Genomic DNA, 21,786 nt, shown 5'->3' with positions numbered 1-21,786 from the left:
AAAACAGCAACATCAGAAGAAGTGCTGTAGACACCTATTAGCAAAACAGAAATAGAAAGGGCTATTATGAATACGCGGCCAACTTCTCCTGGGAAGGACCAAGTCTGGAATATAATGCTGTAGCACTTATCAGGAAGTGCACTTCTAGTTCTGCAGAGACTGTTTAATGATATACGGGGAAGAGGTAAAATACCATCTGCATGGAAACATTCTGCTATTGTTCCAATATTAAAACCTGGTAAAGATTCATCAGACCCAACAAACTATAGACCAATTGCATTAACTTCACAGCTAGGTAAACTTACGGAATGAATAATAATTGATAGGCTTACATACTTTCTAGAAAAAAGAATTTTTATTTCTCCCTACCAAAGCAGTTTTCACAAAGGAAGAACTACTGTAGATTCAATACTTAGCTTGGAATCTGAAATTAGAAAGGCTCAAACAATTAAAGAAATGGTCCTGGCAGTATTCTTCAACAGAGAAAAGGCATATGATATGCTCTAGAAAGAGGGAGTGTTAATTAAATTGAAAGAATTAGGGGTGGAAGGAAAATTATATAACTGGGTTCTAGACTTACTTTTTGATCAAACAATTCAAGTCAAGGTGGAAGAAGAGTACTCCAGGACATATTCAGTTGAAAATGGAACACCACAAGGTAGTGCCTGCACTCCATTACTATTTACCATAATGATAAATGACATATTTGCGCAAGTTGAACATAGTGTGGGGAAATCCCTATGTGCAGATGCTGGGGCTTTATGGGTGAGGGGAAGAAATTTAATTCATATACAAAGGAAAATGTAAGACGCAATTAATAAAGTGGAGGAGTGGGCAAATAAATGGGGTTTCAAATTGTCTCTAAGTAAGTCGCAAGTGATATGTTTCTCAAGAAATCACGAACCAGTTTGCGTGAAATCAAATGAACAAAAATTAGAGCAGATAAAGATAATTCCATTCCTCGGTTTGTTATTTGATGAGAACCTTACATGGAAAAAGCAAATTGAGAAAATTACGAACAAATGTAACAAAATAAACAACTTATTGAGGTGTCTTGCTGGACAGGATTGGAGTACAAGCAGGATATCGTTATTAAATATTTATCAAGCTCTAATAAGGGCTACATTGGATTATGGATGTGCAGTATACATGTCAGCTGCTGAAAGTAATTTAAAAATGCTGGATGTTGAGCGAGCTCAGGCCCTCAGGATATGTAGTGGTGCATCAGCTGTATCAGCCCTTCAAGTCAAAACAGGGGAAATGCCTTTAAGACTTAGAAGAATAAAGTTAATGCTACATTACTGGGTTAACATCATGGGGCATAACTACTCACATCCAGCTAAAGCTATATTAAAAGACTGCTGGGAACATAATAATCCAAATTATAATAGCTTTGGATGGATCGGGGATGCAGCAGCACAAAAATATGGTCTGCACAAAATGGAATATAGCCCTACAGTTCCATTACCCGATGTTCCTCCATGGCTCTTTACAATACATACAGTGGATACAAACCTGCAACAACTTTTTAAAAAAGTAGTCTAACTGTGGAATCAAATTGATAGTACAAGAATATATAGACCTGCATTTTAGAAACAAATTAGTAATATTTACGGATGGCTCCAAAGACCCTAGCTCTGGCCACACAGGTATTGCAGTCTACATTCCTCTGTGCAAAACTAGTATCAGGAAAAGAACATCAAACCATTTATCAGTGTATACAACAGAATTAATGGCAATATTGAGTGAATTATCTTAGTTAGAAGAAAATAATGTCAGAAAGGCTGTAATCTGTTCAGACAGTTTGTCTGCATTAACCTCTATCAAATCAAGAAAATCAGAAAGTAGACAGGATATTTTATTGGAGGTTCTATGCAAGTTATATACACTGACCAAAATGGGGTAGAAGTAAGCTTCCTTTGGGTTCCTGCTCATTGTGTGTGGAGGGTAATGAAAAAGTTGACATTATAGCTAAACAATCTCTCAAATCATCTATAATACAGGTCCAGATCCCTCTAAGCAAAGCGGAAGTCAAAAGCATTATAAAAACACATATTGAGGAGACATGGCAGAAGCATTGGGATGAGAGTGAAACAGGGAGACAACTGTACAAAATACAAGGACAAGTCAGATACCAAAGAATATCAGGTGGGCATAGAAAGACAGAAGTGATCATCAGTCGTTCAAGAATTGGACACACAAGTCTTAATTACACATTATATAAAATAGGGAAATGTCCAACTGGGTTGTGTGAAAACTGCAATCAACCAGAAACAGTTGAACATGTATTGATTAAATGTAAGAAGTATGAAAGAGAAAGGGTGAAGATGATAGGAGCGCTTAAGATGAACAAAAATAAAACTGCTGTGGGTATAGAAGACATTTTGGGAGTTCAAGAGAAATACGGACCTATATCATGGAGTATCTGAAAGACTCTGTTTTATTGTATAGAATTTAGGGAATGCATTTCTTTTCATTCCTCCTGTTTATCAAACGATCCACACTCCAGTCTAGCAGGTGGCGGTAATGCACCTTAAAGCTGGTTTGGCAACCGTCATACAACAAAATAAGAAGAAGCAGAAGCTCAGCCGTTTGCCAGATTATCAGGAGGATGGGCGGCTACAGGACACTTGATATGCCCGCTTGGTGGTGCGGCCGGTAATTGCAGCCGCCACAGTCGCCGCAAGCTCACTACCAAGGACAGCCCGGCACTCTTACGGAGAAGGTGTTGTCCAGTCTGAAGGGCATAAACGAGGGACAGTGTGATATCGCAGAGACAATGCTGAGCATCATCAATGAATATTGTTGTCACACTGAGGGAGCGCCGCACTGTGGGGGGGGGGCGATCGTGAGTGACAGTGTGGGAGGGGTAATTCTGAGGAAGAGTCAAACTGTGGGAGGGGTGATACAGTGTGAGATCTCTCTCCTAAAGTTGAAAATAGCGGCCAAATTCTAAAAGAACGGGTTTAGAGACCTCCAGAAGGTTTTGGGAGTGTGGGGTGTCATATTGACAGTGGACTAGAGCGGTTTCTTTCCTGCAAGGACCCGGTTTTTGAAGTTTTCGGTCCGTGTTTCTCGAGCGCTGAGCAGTGGCTGCAGCTGACGGATTGCCAAAGTTCGAGTCTTTAACTTTGTCGGGAGCGGGAACGGATTAAATCCGTTTTGAAACAGCGGAAACCCCTCCCGTTTAGATTGCCGAGCCCAGGGCGATTGGGAAGACTTCGGAGCGGCCGGAGGAAGAGCGGACTGACCTGGGAGACACCTTCGTTTTTGCAGCAGCACGGATGGCGCTGAGGTTTTTCAACCAGACGGACATCCAGCCTATCCACGGATAACTCCCATCTCCCTCCCCTCTCTGAACTGTTTCCTTTTGAGAGATTATTTGCTGGGGTCTCGCTGTGTTTAGCGTTCTGTAGTTGTCGGATTTCGGACTGAGTAGTGACTGCCATGACAGAGTGCATCTCCAACATGTCGGCATCGCAGTCGTATGCGGAGACTGCGGGCTCTGGAATTACATCCCGCGAAGTGAGTCACCCTTTCAAATTAATGGCTCTGAAAGATGCTGTACAACGTACAGAACCAACTTGAGTCAGTAGGAATGACGCTTTGAAGCCGACGTCGCTGGGCCTCCCCCCGCTGCTCCCTCTTTCTGTTCCTCCCGTCGGCACACACCTCCCCCTTTCCCCGTGCCTGTGGCGACGGAGGTCGGTGATGGGCGCGGCACGGGTGAAGGAGTGGGTTGAGGTAGGAAGGCAAAGAGAAACTAGAAACACACCGAGGCTTCTACCACTGCGAAGGGGCGGGCAGTTCCTGTTAAACATCTTGAGAGTAGAGGAGGCCATGGATAGACATATCAGAATGTCCATGGCCTCCTCTACTGTCAAGATGAATCTACACTCAGGTTGGAGGAACAACACCTTATATACCGGCTGGGTAGCCACCATGCTAATGGCATGAACATTGACTTCTCTAACTTCCGTTAATGCCCCTCCTCCCCTTCTTACCCCATCCCTGACATATTTAGTTGTTTTTTTTCTCTCTCTCTCTCTGCCCATCACCCTGCCTGTTCTCCATCTCCCTCTGGTGCTCCCCCCTCCCCCTTTCTTTCTCCCGAGGCCTCCCGTCCCATGATCCTTTCCCTTCTCCAGCTCTGTATCACTTTCACCAATCACCTTTCCAGCTCTTAGCTTCATCCCACCCCCTCCGGTCTTCTCCTATCATTTTGCACTTCCCCCTCCCCCCACTATCAAATCTCTTAGTATCTCTCCTTTCGGTTAGTCCTGACGAAGGGTCTCGGCCCGAAACGTCGACAGCGCTTCTCCCTATAGATGCTGCCTGGCCTGCTGTGTTTCACCAGCATTTTGTGTGTGTAGGATGCAGAAGGACTTGGACAGACTAGGAGAATGGGCAAGAAAATGGCAAATGAAATGCAATGTTGGAAAATGCATGGTCATGCACTTTAGTAGTAGAAATAAATGTGTGGATTATTTTCTAAATGGGGAGAAAATGAGATGCAGAGGAACTTGGGAATCCTTGTGCAGAACACCCTGAAAGTTAACTTGCAGGTTGAGTTGGTGGTGAGGAAGGCAAATGTCATGTTTGCATTAATTTCAAAGAGGCCAGAATATAAGAGCAGGGATGTAATCTTGAGGCTTTATAAGGCACTGGTGAGGCCTCACCTTGAGCATTGTGAACAGTTTTGGGCTCCTTGTCTAAGAAAAGATGTGCTGGCATTGGAGAGGGTTCAGATGAGGTTCACAGGATGATTCTGGGAATGAAAGGTTTATCATAAGAGGAATGTTTGATGGCTCTGGGCCTGTGATTGCTGGAATTTAGAAGGATGAGGAGGGGGGGATCTCATTGAAATCTTTTGAATGTTGAAAGGCCTGGACAGAGTAGATGTGGAAAGGATGTTTCCCATGGTGGGGGAGTCTAGGACAGGCGAACAGGGCCTCAGAGGAACATCCATTTCATACAAAAATGTGGAGAAATTTCTTCAGCCAGATGTTGGTGAATTTCTGGAATTTGTTACGGACAACTGTGGAAGCCAGGTCATTGGGTGTATTTAAGGCAGACATTGATAGGTTCTTGAGTGGCCATGGCATCAAAGTTTATGGGGAAGAGGCCGGGGTGTGGGGCTGAGGAGGGGGGAAATGGATCAGCCATAACTGAATGTTTAAGCAGATTTGATGGACCAATTGGCCTAATTCTGCTCCTATGTTTTATCATCTTCTCATGGATATTCAGGGCAACACTTGTTACTAAATAAATGATTTAGTTATCCTCCTGCTGAAATTTGCAGACTATTTCTGTGTACTCTCCAGAGTATTGCCATACCTGTATGATAACTGATCCCCATACTTACACTGCACAGTTAGTGTGAGGGTCTGCTCCGATGAAACAGATGGGTATCTGACTCTGCAGGTGAGATTTTGCCCGTGGTGTTTGAGCGCTGGGGTCATGGTCAGGACAGAAGTATATGTCAGAGTGTTGTGCCACCGAGTTACACTGCTTGAGACGGATGGTGGTACATCCGTGGGGGTGACCCAGGTTAAGGTGGGTGAAGTTCCATTACATGTGGTGTTGAAGATGCAGGTTATGTCCACAAACTTTCCTTCAACAAGTTCAGCAGCGAATATCATGGGTTTATCTGTGAAGTCTAACAGAGAGAAATGAATCATTTTAGTTCAATATCACCAGATGCATCAGTTCAGATAGAAATCCCAGCCCCACAACAGGAAAGGTGTTTACAGGATGATCCCTGAACAATGAGGGTAGAGTGTGAGGGAAAGTTGAACAGTGTGGGGTTCATTACTGTTCTGAAAGCTGTTGAGAGGGGAAATGGGAAACAGAGTCCTCCACTGAGAGCCACAATATCACACAGTCACTGATACATTCAGTGGGGTACGTTCTTCCCCAAACAGTGAGACATGGGCCAAGTGGACTTGGTCATGGGGGAGATGTTCAAAAAGTTCAAATTAAATTTATTAGCAAAGTACATATACAGGTTGTTACAATGTACTGTGATACCGTGAGATTCATTTTCTTGCAGGCATTTGCAGGAAAAAAGAAATCAAGTCAAATATATAAAAATCTACACAAACAGAAAAAGACTGACAATAAAAAGACAAATTGCAAATTCAAAAAAATACAGTACTGAAAACGTGAGTTGTAAAGAGTCCCTGAAAGTGAGCCTGTAGGACATAGAATCAGCTCAGAGTAGAGGTGTTTGAAGTTATTCACACCATTCCAGGAGACTGGTGTTTAAAGGGTAATAACTGTTCTGGAACTGGGTGGTATGGGACACAAGGTTTCTGTACCTCCTGCCCGATATTAGTAGTGACATCAGGGCATGGCCTGGATGATGGATAAATACACAATGGACGAAGGAATGGAAGGAAGTGCAGATGGTCGGGATGGAGAAGGAGTGGAGGGTCGCGGGGAAGCCAAACTCTGCCACATGAGAGGTACCTAGTTTGGAAAGAAACTGCATGTAACTCTGAGAACCTCTTGTGTCCATGACAGTGGTACTTCAATATGTTTGGGAACATAAACTGGCTTTCATGACATAGTAACAGTCGGTACGCTGAAGGTACAGAGGTTGCTTCAGGAATGAATGTGAAGTTTCCTGAAAACTGGGAGCTGTGGCGAAGTGAATATGGACCCAGCACAAGTTTATATTATTCCCCACTGACTGCTGAATGTCTGCTGTTGAGTGATCACACAGAACACCTACCAGAAACACGGAGCTGCGTGACAGGGTGATAGGTGTAACGATCACTTCCGGTAAACTCAATCCTGAAAAAGTATGGCCCTTCATCTTCCTGTGTGATGTTGTCGATAACCAGGGAACAGTCATCATCATTCAAGTCTCCAGACAGACGGGTCCGATGCTGAAACTTCTGCATCTCCCGACTGTGATCTCTGGAGTGAAAGGCTATACGATGATATTCCGCTTTTTCACTGTTATACCAGATACCAGTCCTCGGCTCCTCATGCAGATTTGATGGATAATGGTAGTGGCATGGAATCTGAGCACACAAACCTCTCTGTGCTGTCACATGTAATGGTCTGTCAGCTGTCCACTCATTCGACACTGTGCCTGAGGAGAGAATGAACAATCTTTGGTAATGGATGGCTTGTGAGCACATCGGACTTGATAACCATTCCCTGTATCACTCCTGCACTGTGTCTGTGGACATGGTGCGTACTAAGTGTGAGAGACACAAGGAAACCCACCAGGCCTCCTCATGGTTGGACGGGACCTGTTAGTCGGGGGGAGGGGGGGAGGATGAGTGGTGCAGGTTCATTTTGTTTTGCCTCATTGGCTCAGGAACAAAAAAGTTGGTCTCTCACTGTCAGGAAGAATCAACGATAGAGGTGTCATCTAACAGTGCAGGAAGAAATGGAGTGGCCAAAACTGGTCTGCGTTCCTCTGTTGGGAATCACTTCCTGTTTGCTCTTTAATGTGTCACTGTCTCTGCTCCTTCCATCCATCTACTACATTGGATCTATCAGATCTTATGGATCTAGGAATGAATGTGGATCATTATTATGTAAGGGATCCCTGTGGGACTCCCACAGGTACAAGGATGCTGACGTGCCTGTGACTGAGTACCACAGATGCTGGTGACAGACAGACTGCAGTAGGGGCCTGTTCTGACAGTTCCCACACTAACAGTGCAGCTTTCTCACAACCTGTCCCAGTCAACAATGCAGCAATCCTTCACACTGTCCTGCTCGTACTGCAACCCAGTCAACGTGTAACATCACAGTACATCACACTGCGGCGATGTGAATCTGCTGGAACATAATCTGCCATGAGTAATGGATTTAGCAAAATACATCTGTAAAGGGGATTTCTTCTTTTTCTTTGTTACTGTGTATGTAATCAAAATGGCTTCTTTGTTTTCTTAAAAGTAGGAATGCTTCTTTGTTGCGAGAGAGTGCTGGAAGCTTGTTCGGGTTAAAATTTACTGATAACGAGAATTGTATTCCTTTGTAAACCAATTGGGATTAATGTTGTTCTTTCTTCTGAGTCTGTAAGCTATTGTTGGCGGGCTTTTGGGGAGATCGGCGCGAGGGGGTGAGAGAGAGAGGACGCGATGCTGTAAACGGGGTGAGGAATGGACGGGGGGGGGGGGTGTCCAAGGCCAGGAGGTACCCCGAGGAGAGGAGACGAAGATAGATGTGCTTGGTTGACCACTTCAGGTGGTCCTGAGCTGCAAGTCGAGGAGTTCGGAGGGGATCGAATGGTGGCCAGAAGACTTCAGTAATTGAGCTCCAACGGTTGTGCACGAAGTGGTTTGGACTTTGATACGTTTGGCGCCTTTTCTTTATTTTTTTTCCCTTCATATACACTGTATCATTATTAATCACTTAGTTATAGTAACCTTTATAAATTGTACTCATTTAGTTGCATATGGTGTACTGTGTGTTTCTGGGCGAGGCGGGGACATCACACAGCATCCACACCAGCTGATTACCCAGTTTGGCGGGCTGAAGGCGGCTCCCCCTAGACGAGAACGAGCTGAGCGAAGAAGTTATGGAGAGAACTGTGGGGGATATGAATCTGTTGGAGGTGCTCAATGTAACTCCCTGGGTTGCCTCAGGCTCGCTCAGCTCGTTCTCGTCTAGGGGGAGCAGCCTTCGGCCCCGCCAAACTGGGTAATCAGCTGGTGTGGATGCTGTGTGATGTCCCCGCCTCGCCCAAAAAACAGACAGTACACCATATGCGATTAAATGAGTACAATCTATAAAGTTTACTATAACTAAGTGATTAATAACGATAGTAAATATGAAGGGAAAAAAATAAAGAAAAGGCGCCACACTTATCAAAGTTCAAACCACTTTGATCACAACCGTTGGAGCTCAATTACTGAAGTCTTCTGGCCACCATTCGATCCCCTCCGAACTCCTCGACCCGCCGCCTGGGACCAACCACGGTGGTCGACCAGATGCTCCACACAAATCTGTCTTCGTCTCCTCTCCTCTCCTCACCGAAAACCTTGGGCCTCGGACCCCCGCTCGGGGTCCGTTCCGTCGCCCAGTTTCCAGCATCGCGTCCTCTCTCTCTCACTCCCTCGCGCCGACTCCCCAAAATGTCCGCCAACAATCAGTTTACAGACCCACAAGAAAGAATAACATTAATCCCAATTGGTTAACAAACAAATACAATTCACGATATCAGTAATTTTAACCCAAACAAACTTCCAGCACTTATCATAACAAAGAAGCATTCCTACTTTTAACAAAACAAAGACGCCATTTTGATTACATACACAGTAACAAAGAAAAAGAAGAAACCCCCTTTACACTCTCCCCACTACACCTGACTCAGTGGGAGAAGGGCCAAAGGTCTCTTCCTCAATCGAGGGAAAGTCAGCAAAAGGCAGCATGCACCACACATCCAGCACATTATCTAACGAATCTGTATTCTTCCTCATTTCTGCGATCGGTAGCTGCTGTTTGATCTTCTCCAAACGGAAACACGTGGCCTCCATTGCTCCTGCGATCTCTTCACTTCATATTCTCCTGAGGCAAATCCAAATACCAAGAGATCATCCACATCTGCCAAAACTCCAAACATCTCCACATCCCCCATGGTCTTCCATAAGCCCTGCAGGAAGGTTGCAAGGGCTCCGGAGATACCCTGTGGCATCTTTTCGGACCGGAAGAATCCTAGGGAACTTATAACGGCCGTCTTCTCCTTGTCGGCCTCACTCATCGGGATCTGGCAACATCCACTCCTCAGATCCAGCACCTTAAACCTCTTCGCACCACTCAGACAGGCCATCGCCTCTTCGGCCCTTAGGGCCATATTCTGGTCACTGACAGTGCGGCTCTTCAGCGCAATATAATCCACACACACGCTGCCTACGTCTTCCACGGCTTCAGGGGCCAGTCGCCGCAACCTCTCTCTCACCGAGGTGTCTTCAGCGGTCAACTCCCCTCCCTCGTGGTATTTCGCAGCGTCCACTAAGAGGGTCTCACCCTCAGATACTTCCCCCAGGCCGTACCACCACCGGCTCTTGTTTCAATTCGGTACTGGCCCAATGCTGCTACACACGTCCGCACAAGCAGCTCGAAACTCTGGGTGCATCGACAATGTCTCCAAACAACGCTCACCCGCCTCCTCCGGGCAGGCCCCCAAGCGCACCAGCAGGATATTGGTTCTCTCCAGAACCGAAACGCTGCCCGTCTCAACAGGGTCCGGACACATCAGCATTAACGATTCACGAACCTCAGTCACCTCCACATTTGCCTCTAAGAATTCCGTTTTCACTGACCAACAACCGTCGTCTAGATAATCACCGGCACTTGTACCCCAAATCTCCAGTGCCCTCAATGTCGTCAAGGGTAAATGCTTCCAATAACGGTTATAAAACAAATTGTACAGCAACTTAACCGGCGCCCTGGTGTTGAGGATGGCTTTAACTTGACTTCCATCCATCCGTAACAACACCTGACTGCGTGGTCCCTCTAAGCCTTCAGGAATAGGGTCTGTTCCTTGCGGGAGTTCCTTGGTACATTGCTGGGAACGTGCTCCCACAGAGACACCAAGCCGTTCTCCCACAGGGCCTCCTCTATGTTTCCCGACACCTGTCGGATCAACTGAACAACTGAGGGAGGAGCTGATCCCCTGGCACCCCAAGCAATTTATCTGCCCCCCTAGCCAAAAGGGATACCCTAAAAACTTTCCACCAATCTCCTGCCACGGATATGATAAGCCCCCCAGCTGCGGCATTTGACTTCCAGTCAAACCACACGCATTTTCCCACACTTTCACATAACTGACAGCTGTCACCCCGAGGTAATTGTACCCGACAGTTCTAACAACGCCACCAGCCCGCCTACTCAAACTTCCAACCAATTCCTGTCGCTTTCCCTCAGCCAAGCACTGCCACTCACCCAACAACTGAGAGGTCCGCTCCGCCCACGTCTCCGGCCCTTTAGGGCTGGACATTATGCCAACAACTGGGCGGAGCCCACCACTGCTGAAACATCCCAACCTGTCTCTCCTCACTCTCCGAACAGTACGGACAACCCATGGTCCCACCACCATTTCGTCAGCGTTGGTCGGAACTCGAACAACGCCCTCCGGGCTACCAACAGCAGCCACCCCACCCAACACACGTGCAGCGATAACCAGCAATCGCACACCCACAAAGGCACACCAGCTCTTCGCCTTCCAATATAACTCGGAGTCCTGCCATGTGCAAAAGTTCGCTGATGACACGGCCATAGTGGGGTGTGTCAGGAATGGACAGGAGGAGGAGTATAGGAAACTGTTACAGGACTTTGTGATATGGTGCAACTCAAACTACCTGCGTCTCAATATCACCAAGACCAAGGAGATGGTGGTGGACTTTAGGAGATCTAGGCCTCATATGGAGCCAGTGATCATTAATGGAGAATGTGTGGAGCAGGTTAAGACCTACAAGTATCTGGGAGTACAGTTAGACGAGAAGCTAGACTGGACTGCCAACACAGATGCCTTGTGCAGGAAGGCACAGAGTCGACTGTACTTCCTAAGAAGGTTGGCGTCATTCAATGTCTGTAGTGAGATGCTGAAGATGTTCTATAGGTCAGTTGTGGAGAGCGCCCTCTTCTTTGTGGTGGCGTGTTGGGGAGGAAGCATTAAGAAGAGGGACGCCTCACGTCTTAATAAGCTGGTAAGGAAGGCGGGCTCTGTCGTGGGCAAAGTACTGGAGAGTTTAACATCGGTAGCTGAGCGAAGGGCGCTGAGTAGGCTACGGTCAATTATGGATAACTCTGAACATCCTCTACATAGCACCATCCAGAGACAGAGGAGCAGTTTCAGCGACAGGTTACTATTGATGCAATGCTCCTCAGACAGGATGAAGAGGTCAATACTCCCCAATGCCATTAGGCTTTACAATTCTACCGCCAGGACTTAAGAACTTTTTAAAAGCTAGTATTAATGCTTTTTGAGATAGTGATTTAGATGCATATCATATTTTTTTACTGAGTTAAGTATTGTATGTAATTAGTTTTGCTACAACAAGTGTATGGGACATTGGAAAAAAGTTGAATTTCCCCATGGGGATGAATAAAGTATCTATCTATCTATCTATCTATCTATCTATCTATCTATCTAATTTAAAGAGGGCGATCACACAGCTTCCACAGAAATCAATCCCGGACGAGCACCCCACAATGTAACCCCCTGGGTCGCCTCAGGCTCGATAAGCTCGTTCTCGTCTAGGGGGAGCAGCCTTCGGCCCCGCCAAACTGGGTAATCAGCTGGTGTGGATGCTGTGTGATGTCCCCGCCTCGCCCAAAAACAGACAGTACACCATATGCGATTAAATGAGTACAATTTATAAAGGTTACTATAACTAAGTGATTAATAATGATACAGTATATATGAAGGAAAAAAAATAAAGAAAAGGCGCCAAACTTATCAAAATCCAAACCACTTCGTGCGCAACCGTTGGAGCTCAATTACTGAAGTCTTCTGGCCACCATTTGATCCCCTCCGAACTCCTCGACTCGCAGCTCAGGACCACCCGAAGTGGTCAACCAAGCACATCTATCTTCGTCTCCTCTCCTCGGGGTACCTCCTGGCCTCGGACACCACCCCCTTGGGGTCCGTTCCTCACCCCGTTTACAGTATCGCGTCCTCTCTTTCTCACCCCCTCACGCCGATCTCCCCAAAAGCCCGCCAACAATAGCTTACAGACTCAGAAGAAAGAACAACATTAATCCCAATTGGTTTACAAAGGAATACAATTCTTGTTATCAGTAAATTTTAACCCAAACAAGCTTCCAGCACTCTCTCGCAACAAAGAAGCATTTCTACTTTTAACAAAACAAAGAAGCCATTTTGATTACATACACAGTAACAAAGAAAAAGAAGAAATCCCCTTTACACATCACGATACATTCCTCCCGACTATTGGGACTATCTACAATAGGCGCCACCTCAAGAAGGCAACGCCCATCGTCAAACATTCCCACTATCCGGACTGTGTCCTGTTCTCACAGCTCCCATTGGGCAGGAGGGGCAGAAGCCTGAAGGCCCACATCACCAGGTTCAGGAACAGCTCCTTCCCTTCAAACATCCTGATCTTGATCAAACACAACCACATCCTCAGTATCGCAACACCATGACCACTTCACATTACAATGGGCTTCTTTTGTTTCAGTTGTGTTTTTTCTTGTAAACTTGTGTTATAATTTGTTGTTCCTCTGAATGTTGTGCATCTCGTGTTAATGTACCTGTGATGCTGCTGCAAGGAAGTTTTTCATTACACGTGCAGACATGGACTTGAGCGTCTGATGATAAACTCCACTTTAACACACGTGACTCTGAATGTGTGACACTCCAATATCTACAGTGCAGTGTTCCTTCTGCACCACCCTTTTTCTTTTACAAGTTTATTCACACAAAAATACACCAAATACAAACGTTCAAGACGGTGAACAAGTTCCAATTAAAATATGTTAATCAGCCAAATCCCTGGGGTGGGAGGGAAACCGTTCCCGGAAATCCCTGAGTGTACCCAGAGTAACACATGCTCTCTCTCCAAGGACAGCCAGGCATGAACATATCCCCGTAACAGGGAGGGGCAGAGAGTCGGCCTGGGCCGAGCAGACCCCTTGACTGTCTTCCGCCCGGACATAGGAATGGCCAACTTGGCCAAGCCCACCAGTGGATCCTCCGAAAGGACCTGCCCCTTCCGTACTGGGTGCCTGTATATCAGGAGCACAGGGCTGAAGTGCAAACAAAACCTGAACAACCCCGCTGGGGGGTAAAAACAGACCGCCAAGGCATGTCTCATCCACAATTGAAGGCAAGGAAGTGAAATGTCGCTCTTACAAGAACAGCCTGGGTGCATCACGAAAAGGGACTGTGAGCTTCGCACCGTGGGTACCACCCTATCTTCATGATCAGTGACAGAGGAAAGGCCACCACCCCAGGATCCAGAATCCCTCCCCGAGACAGGTCCTGAGGCGGGACAGGGCAAGTCTCCCACTCACTGCCACCACCCAGTACCGTATAATCCGATCTCAGAGCAGACACCCCACTGATCCTCCTGGAGTTTGATCAGAGAACAGGAGCCGTCCGGGAAATGTTCATCTCTACACATTTGTCACCCTCCCCGGTAACAACATTATCAGAGCCCCTCCCTCCTCGCCTGTTGAGACTCCCTCCTTCTGAATAACTGAGCAGAATGGTGATCTGGGAATACTCCGGTTCCCCTCATGCACCGGGTCCGGACTCCCTCCGTATCGGAGGCTCCCTCAGACTCAGGCACTACTTTCCGTACCCCGGCCTCCCCAGGCCTTTGCTGAATCTCAGACACCACAGGGCCCTTCGGGTCGGGTTCAGGAGGAACCTCCTGCCCCTCTCCTCCGGGGGAGAGGCCGAGATGGTTGTTCTTTTTCTTCACGTTCCCTTCAGTCACCTGAACCCACCCCTCAGTGTCATCCACGCCGCGCCCATCCCTGACTTTCACCACCACTGGTGGGTGGGGGGTGGGTGCGGGAGTTTGACTGGAGGGGGATCAGCAGGAGTAGGGGCAGCTCGGGAAGGCTCCGCAGTGCTGTCCTCTGCCTCTGAAGTGGTTAGCGGCCCTTCGAGTATGTCCAAAGTCTTTACAGGCACGTCGTCGTGTTACTATAATAATGCCCCTCAAATTGCACCTGAAAGCCCCCATCTGCATCCCCACCCCGTTCCATTTGCATCAGCAAGCGGCGCTGAAATGAGAAAAGGTGATCAAACCCCTGCAGAGGTGTCCTGTACCACACTGGGGTTGTATTTCACCGCACCAGGAGAGCGCAGCTGGGGAGGAGGGTCGTACCAGGGATATTGGGGGTGGGTGTTAGAAATAATAACCAACTTCACAAGCACCAACATCAACTCCACCGTCACACCCGTGGTTTCACACATTTCCACCGTCAGCAAGACTGAACTTACACTGTTGAGTTGTCACTGACTATTCTTATCGAGCCAGTGATGTCTCTGTGAAGCTGTTCACCAATCAGCCGGGCTCTCGCCCCACTGCCCCACACGTTCCATCCCCGAATGATCCAATTCCCACCGGTTAATCTTGTTAAAGCTGCTTCCACTACCCTGATGAGAGACTGAGTAACGGAGAGAGGTTGAACTGGTTGGGACACTCTTCATCGTAGTGTATCATACAGGGTGATCATATTGAGGTGTATAAAATCATAACGGACAGAGACAGGGTAAATGTTCAAAGTCTTTTTCCCAGCGTTGGGAAATCAAGACCACAGAGGCACAGGTTTAAAGTGATGGGGGAGAGATTTAATAGGGAATCGAGGAGCAATTTCTTCTCCCAGAAAGTGAACAATATAGAAGACCATAAAACTATAACACACAGAAGTAGAATTAGGCCATTCAGCTCATCGAGTTGTTCCACCATACTCACACAATGGAATTCTCAACCCCATTCTCCTGCCTTCTCCTTGTCACCTTTGAGGTCCTTTCTAATCAAGAAACTATCAGCCTCTGCTTTTAAATAAACCGAATGAATTGGCCTCCACAGTTGTCTGTGGCAAGTCATTCTACAGATTCACCACACTCTGGCTGAAGAATATCCTCCTCTTCTCTGTTCTAAAGGGAAGATTCTGTTCAGAGATAGTGGCGTCTAGTCTGAGACTCTGCCACGATAGGAAACACCACTCTATGAGGAACAAGTTGCCAGAGGAAGTTGTTGAGGCAGGTAGATTAACAACATATGGACAGGAACTTGGAGTGGAGATGTTTAGAAGGATATGGGGCAGAGGTGGCCAAATGTCGAGATGAAGGGTCTCCACCCAAAATGTTTATTCCCCTCCAGAGATGCTTGCTGACCTGCTGTATTCCTTCAGCATTTTGTGTGTGTTGCTCAAAATTTCCTACACCTGTAGAAAATTTTTCCATTTGTGAATAATTTAGATGAGAATCTTTGTCGGCAGGAACAATTTGGGCTGCAGGGCCTCTTTATGAGTTGTACGACTCTGGCTCTTTCAGCTAACCAGCCAGACACACAGCCCAGCCCCCTACTGAGCCCTGAGTACCCTGGTTAGTGTCACACCAGCCAGACTAGAGGAAAATCAGGGATTTGCTGCCCGAGCTGCTGCTGATTTACCTTGAAGAAGTGGCAGGAGGAAGTACACCTTTCCGATTGTTCTCAGATCCAGCATATTCTGTCAGTTTTCCACCCTTAGACTGAAAAAGAAAGTAGTTACAATGAATCTCCAGCAAACTGCTGTGATTCCAACATCAGTGTGAGGGACAAGATTCCCAGTCTGTACCACACTATTCCCATTAGTAATCCCACACACTACTAATTCATTCAGTTTTAATGTTGTACTGAGCATTTTAAAGGGAGCTTTGAAAACAAGGACACATGTAAGAGGAACTGGGTTCCAGTGAACCAGAAGGGAACAGGAAACTGACAAAAAGTGGTGAAGGGAGCGTTTGACACATTGCATGTATTGGTCAGGACAGTGAGAACTAAAGTTAGAATGTTTTCTTAAAACTGTTCGATGTGTTGGTAGATTGCACTTGGAGCATTTTGTGCTGTTCTGGTCACCAAGCTACAGGAAGGATGTCATTAAACTGGAGGGAATGCAGGAAAGACATTACCAACATTAGAGTGTTTGAGTTAGAAGGAGAGACTGGACTGGCTGGGACAGTTTTCCCCAAAATGGGAGAGGTTATTAATGATTAAAATCCATGAGGGGAAAGATTTCAGGCTCAGCTGAGGATCTTGGTCCAAGCTTTAATTGAGAGGGATGCAGACATAACACTGGGGTATTCTACTCATGAACTGCCTAACTGACAGTGTGACACTCCCTCAGTACTGTCCCTTTGACAGTGTGACACTCCCTCAGTACTGTCCCTCTGACTGTGTGATACTCCCTCAGGCCTGTCCCTCTGACAGTGACACTCCCTCAGTACTGTCCCTCCAACAGTCTGACACTCCCTCAGTACTGTCCCTCTGACAGTGTGACACTCTCACAGTACTGTCCACCTGAAAGTGTGACACTCCCTCAATACTGTCCCTCTGACAGTCTGACACTTCCTCAGTACTGACCTTCTGACAGTGTGACACTCCCTCAGTACTGTCCCTCTGACAGTCTGACACTCCCTCAGTACTGTCCCTCTGACAGTGTGACACTCCCTCAGTACTGTCCCTCTGACAGTGTGACACTTCCTCAGTACTGTCCCCCTGACAGTGTGACACTTCCTCAGTACTGTCCCTCTGACAGTGTGACACTTCCTCAGTACTGTCCCTCTGACAGTCTGACACTCCCTCAGTACTGTCCCCCTGACAGTGTGACACTCCCTCAGTACTGTCCCTCTGACAGTGTGATACTCCTTCAGTACTGTCCGTCTGACAGTGCGGCACTCCCTCAGTACTGTCCCTCTGACACTATGACATTCCCTCAATACTGTCCTTGTGACAGTGTGACAATCCCTCAGTACCGTCCCTGTGACAGTGTGACACTCTCTCAGTGCTGTTCCTCTGACAGTGTGACACTCCCTCAGTACCATCCGTCTGACAGTGTGACACTCCCTCAGTACCGTCCCTCTGACAGTGTGACACTTCCTCAGTTCTTTCCCTCTGACAGTGTGACACTCCCTCATGACTGTCCCCCTGACAGTGTGTCACTCCCTCAGTATTATCCCTCTGACAGTGTGACACTCCCTCAGTACTGTCCCTGTGACGGTGTGACACTCTCTCAGTGCTGTTCCTCTGACAGTGTGACACTCCCTCAGTACCATCCGTCTGACAGTGTGACACTCCCTCAGTACCATCCGTCTGACAGTGTGACACTCCCTCAGTACCGTCGCTCTGACAGTGTGACACTCCCTCAGTATTATCCCTCTGACAGTGTGACACTCCCTCAGTACTGTCCCTGTGACAGTGTGACCCTCCCTCAGTACCGTCCCTGTGACAGTGTGACACTCTCTCAGTGCTGTTCCTCTGACAGTGTGACACTCCCTCAGTACCATCCGTCTGACAGTGTGACACTCCCTCAGTACCGTCCCTCTGACAGTGTGACACTTCCTCAGTTCTTTCCCTCTGACAGTGTGACACTCCCTCAGTATTATCCCTCTGACAGTGTGACACTCCCTCAGTACTGTCCCTCTGACAGTGTGACACTCCCTCAGTACTGTCCCTCTGACAGTGTGACATTCCCTCAGTATTATCCCTCTGACAGTGTGCCACTCCCTCAGTACTGTCCCTCTGACAGTGTGACATTCCCTCAGTACTATCCCTCTGACAGTGTGACACTCCCTCAGTACTGTCCCTCTGACTGTGTGACACTCCCACAGTACTGACCCACTGACAGTGTGACACTCCCTCAGTACCGTCCCTCTGACAGTGTGACACTCCCTCAGTACTGTCCCTCTGACAGTGTGACACTCCCTCAGTACTGTCCCCCTGACAGTGTGACACTCCCTCAGTACTGTCCCTCTGACAGTGTGATACTCCTTCAGTACTGTCCGTCTGACAGTGCGGCACTCCCTCAGTACTGTCCCTCTGACACTATGACATTCCCTCAATACTGTCCTTGTGACAGTGTGACAATCCCTCAGTACCGTCCCTGTGACAGTGTGACACTCTCTCAGTGCTGTTCCTCTGACAGTGTGACACTCCCTCAGTACCATCCGTCTGACAGTGTGACACTCCCTCAGTACCGTCCCTCTGACAGTGTGACACTTCCTCAGTTCTTTCCCTCTGACAGTGTGACACTCCCTCATGACTGTCCCCCTGACAGTGTGTCACTCCCTCAGTATTATCCCTCTGACAGTGTGACACTCCCTCAGTACTGTCCCTGTGACAGTGTGACACTCTCTCAGTGCTGTTCCTCTGACAGTGTGACACTCCCTCAGTACCATCCGTCTGACAGTGTGACACTCCCTCAGTACCATCCGTCTGACAGTGTGACACTCCCTCAGTACCGTCGCTCTGACAGTGTGACACTCCCTCAGTATTATCCCTCTGACAGTGTGACACTCCCTCAGTACTGTCCCTGTGACAGTGTGACCCTCCCTCAGTACCGTCCCTGTGACAGTGTGACACTCTCTCAGTGCTGTTCCTCTGACAGTGTGACACTCCCTCAGTACCATCCGTCTGACAGTGTGACACTCCCTCAGTACCGTCCCTCTGACAGTGTGACACTTCCTCAGTTCTTTCCCTCTGACAGTGTGACACTCCCTCAGTATTATCCCTCTGACAGTGTGACACTCCCTCAGTACTGTCCCTCTGACAGTGTGACACTCCCTCAGTACTGTCCCTCTGACAGTGTGACATTCCCTCAGTATTATCCCTCTGACAGTGTGCCACTCCCTCAGTACTGTCCCTCTGACAGTGTGACATTCCCTCAGTACTATCCCTCTGACAGTGTGACACTCCCTCAGTACTGTCCCTCTGACTGTGTGACACTCCCACAGTACTGACCCACTGACAGTGTGACACTCCCTCAGTACCGTCCCTCTGACAGTGTGACACTCCCTCAGTACTGTCCCTCTGACAGTGTGACACTCCCTCAGTACTGTCCCTCTGACAGTGTGACACTCCCTCAGTACTGTCCCTCTGACAGTGTGACATTCCCTCAGTATTATCCCTCTGACAGTGTGACACTCCCTCAGTACTGTCCCTCTGACAGTGTGACACTCCCTCAGTACTGTCCCTCTGACAGTGTGACATTCCCTCAGTACTGTCCCTCTGACAGTGTGACACTCCCTCAGTACTGTCCCTCTGACTGTGTGACACTCCCTCAGTACTGTCCCTCTGACAGTGTGACACTCCCTCAGTACTGTCCCTCTGACAGTGTGACACTGCCCCTTTGCTGTCGCTTGAATGATTTTTCCTGTTCCTTCTCACTGGTCTTTCGAAGTACAAAGCTCTTTACATGGACAGAGTGCAGCGTAGATTAAGGAGTGTGTTGTTCTGACTCGAGGCACTGAGTTATGCAGAGAGGTTGTGTATTTTGGGTTATATTCACTGGAGCCTAGGGAAATGCGGGATATTTTCTAGAGGTACATAAATTCATGAGGGGCAGAGATAGGATGAATAAGCCCAGTCTTTTACCAGGTCCACTAAATTAAGAACCAGAAGGCTCCTGTTTTAGGTAAGAGGGCAGAGATTTAATGGAACCTGAAGAGACAAGTTTTTCACTCAGTCGGTGTTCTGACCCTGGAACAAGCTACCAGTGAAACTTCATGAGGCAGTACAATTACACTTAAAATGCACTTATGGGAAAATGCTAACAAATGGGCTGGCTTAGTCGACATGCATTGGATGGGCTGAAGGGCCTGTTCCTGTGCTGTTTGACTCGACCATCGTTCGACAGTGTGACACTCTTTGAGCACTGACTCTGCGGTGGTTTGTCTGATGTGCGACACAGTCCACTGAGGTACGGTGGCATCGTGGTTAGCACAACACTTTACAGTACCAGTGACCAGGGTTCCATTCCCACTGCTCTCTGTAAGAAGTTTGTACATTCTGTTCAGCTTCCTCATACATGGTGAAAGAGGCTACAGTATACTTCCCTTCATGTGTCAGTGTGCACAATATCAGAGTTGGGATGATATGTTGCAATGTTACAAGTCACTGGTCAGACTGCACTCGGAGAACTGCGTGCAGTTACAGTCATCACACTATACAGAGGAAGTTATTGTGCTGCAGAGAACTCAGTGGGGATTCACCAAAATGCCTCCTCCTGGTTTGGAGGGGATCCATTTTCTTTTCTCCCCCTCACTCTCCTCCTCTCTCTCTCTCTCTATCTCACACCTCTCCATCCCCTCTCTCCCTCTCCCCTCTCCCCCCCCCCTCTGGGGTGAAGGAGGACAAGGGGTTACCTGATAGGAATAGAATGCTAGGAGAGGCACAGAGAGGGTTGATCACTAGAATGTATTTTTGTCATGGTGAGGTGTCAGCAACAAGAGGATGCTGGGTGCAGGTGCCAACGAGGGGTTTTAAAGGGGGTCTGAGGGGAAATTATTTTCTGCCTGTTGATTACTGAATGCATTGCCAAAGGGGTTCCAGGCAGATACATTCAGTATGTTTAAGAGGCATTTGAACAGACACTAGAATGGGCAGGAACAGAAGGATAAAGCGGGCAAAAGGGCAGAGGGGATGGCAGGAATGTGGTGGCGTGGTGGATCTATTCCCGGATAAAGCCGAGAATTGAGATCCACAACCAAGTCCACCAATAAACACAATGTAGAACCTCACGAAGTCCACCAATGATCAGACTCTGTACAATGTCTCACATCACCAGTTCTTGCCAGAGTTGGCTACAAGCATGGAATTACATACCCAGGATCAGTCCACTGCTCGTCTCCAGAGTTAATCAGACAGACACTTCAGGGGTCACTGCCCTCTCCTGCAGCAGCTTCACTGTGTGGATAAAATTGTTGAAGAGAACACTTTTAATCAGGAAAGGGAAACAAAATGAGGAAGTATTCACAAATGATTAACCCATTCAATCCAACAGTGACATTATTTTTGCTTAGCCTAGGGTCTGCTGCACTGTGGGATAGGACTCTCAGGCAGAGCCCTCCCTCTCTCTGTAACCCCACTCTGGACCACACACCCCTCCCTCTCTCTGTAACCCCACTCTGGACCACACACCCCTCCCTGTCTCTGCAACCCAACCCCCTCTGGACCAGTTGTCTCGTCCAAATTTTAGAGTGCCTTGATCAATAAATAGGGATGATGAGGACAATCCAGCTGATAGTTTTGAAAAGGCAAGTGATGCGAGACCACATCAGGATTGAAGGTGCAGCCC

The 21,786-nt window shown here is 47.7% G+C and overlaps 1 protein-coding gene across 1 annotated transcript in view; it reads right to left on the bottom strand.

Annotated features, from left to right (window-relative positions):
* Positions 1-21,395, bottom strand: part of LOC140736629 (myeloid cell surface antigen CD33-like) — a 37,927-nt gene extending 16,532 nt beyond the window's left edge. The window contains exons 1-4 of the mRNA XM_073062460.1: positions 21,315-21,395; positions 16,125-16,204; positions 6,737-7,102; positions 5,366-5,659 (exon numbers count right to left, since the gene is read on the bottom strand). Of these exons, the coding sequence (XP_072918561.1) occupies positions 5,366-5,659; positions 6,737-7,102; positions 16,125-16,179 (715 nt within the window). The 5' untranslated portion in view covers positions 16,180-16,204; positions 21,315-21,395. The remainder of the gene's footprint in view (positions 1-5,365; positions 5,660-6,736; positions 7,103-16,124; positions 16,205-21,314) is intronic.
* Positions 21,396-21,786: the final 391 nt, after the last annotated feature.

Source organism: Hemitrygon akajei, chromosome 1 (genome assembly GCF_048418815.1).
Source record: "Hemitrygon akajei chromosome 1, sHemAka1.3, whole genome shotgun sequence".
NCBI lineage: Eukaryota > Metazoa > Chordata > Chondrichthyes > Myliobatiformes > Dasyatidae > Hemitrygon > Hemitrygon akajei.
This window is presented reverse-complemented; position numbering and strand designations above follow the sequence as displayed.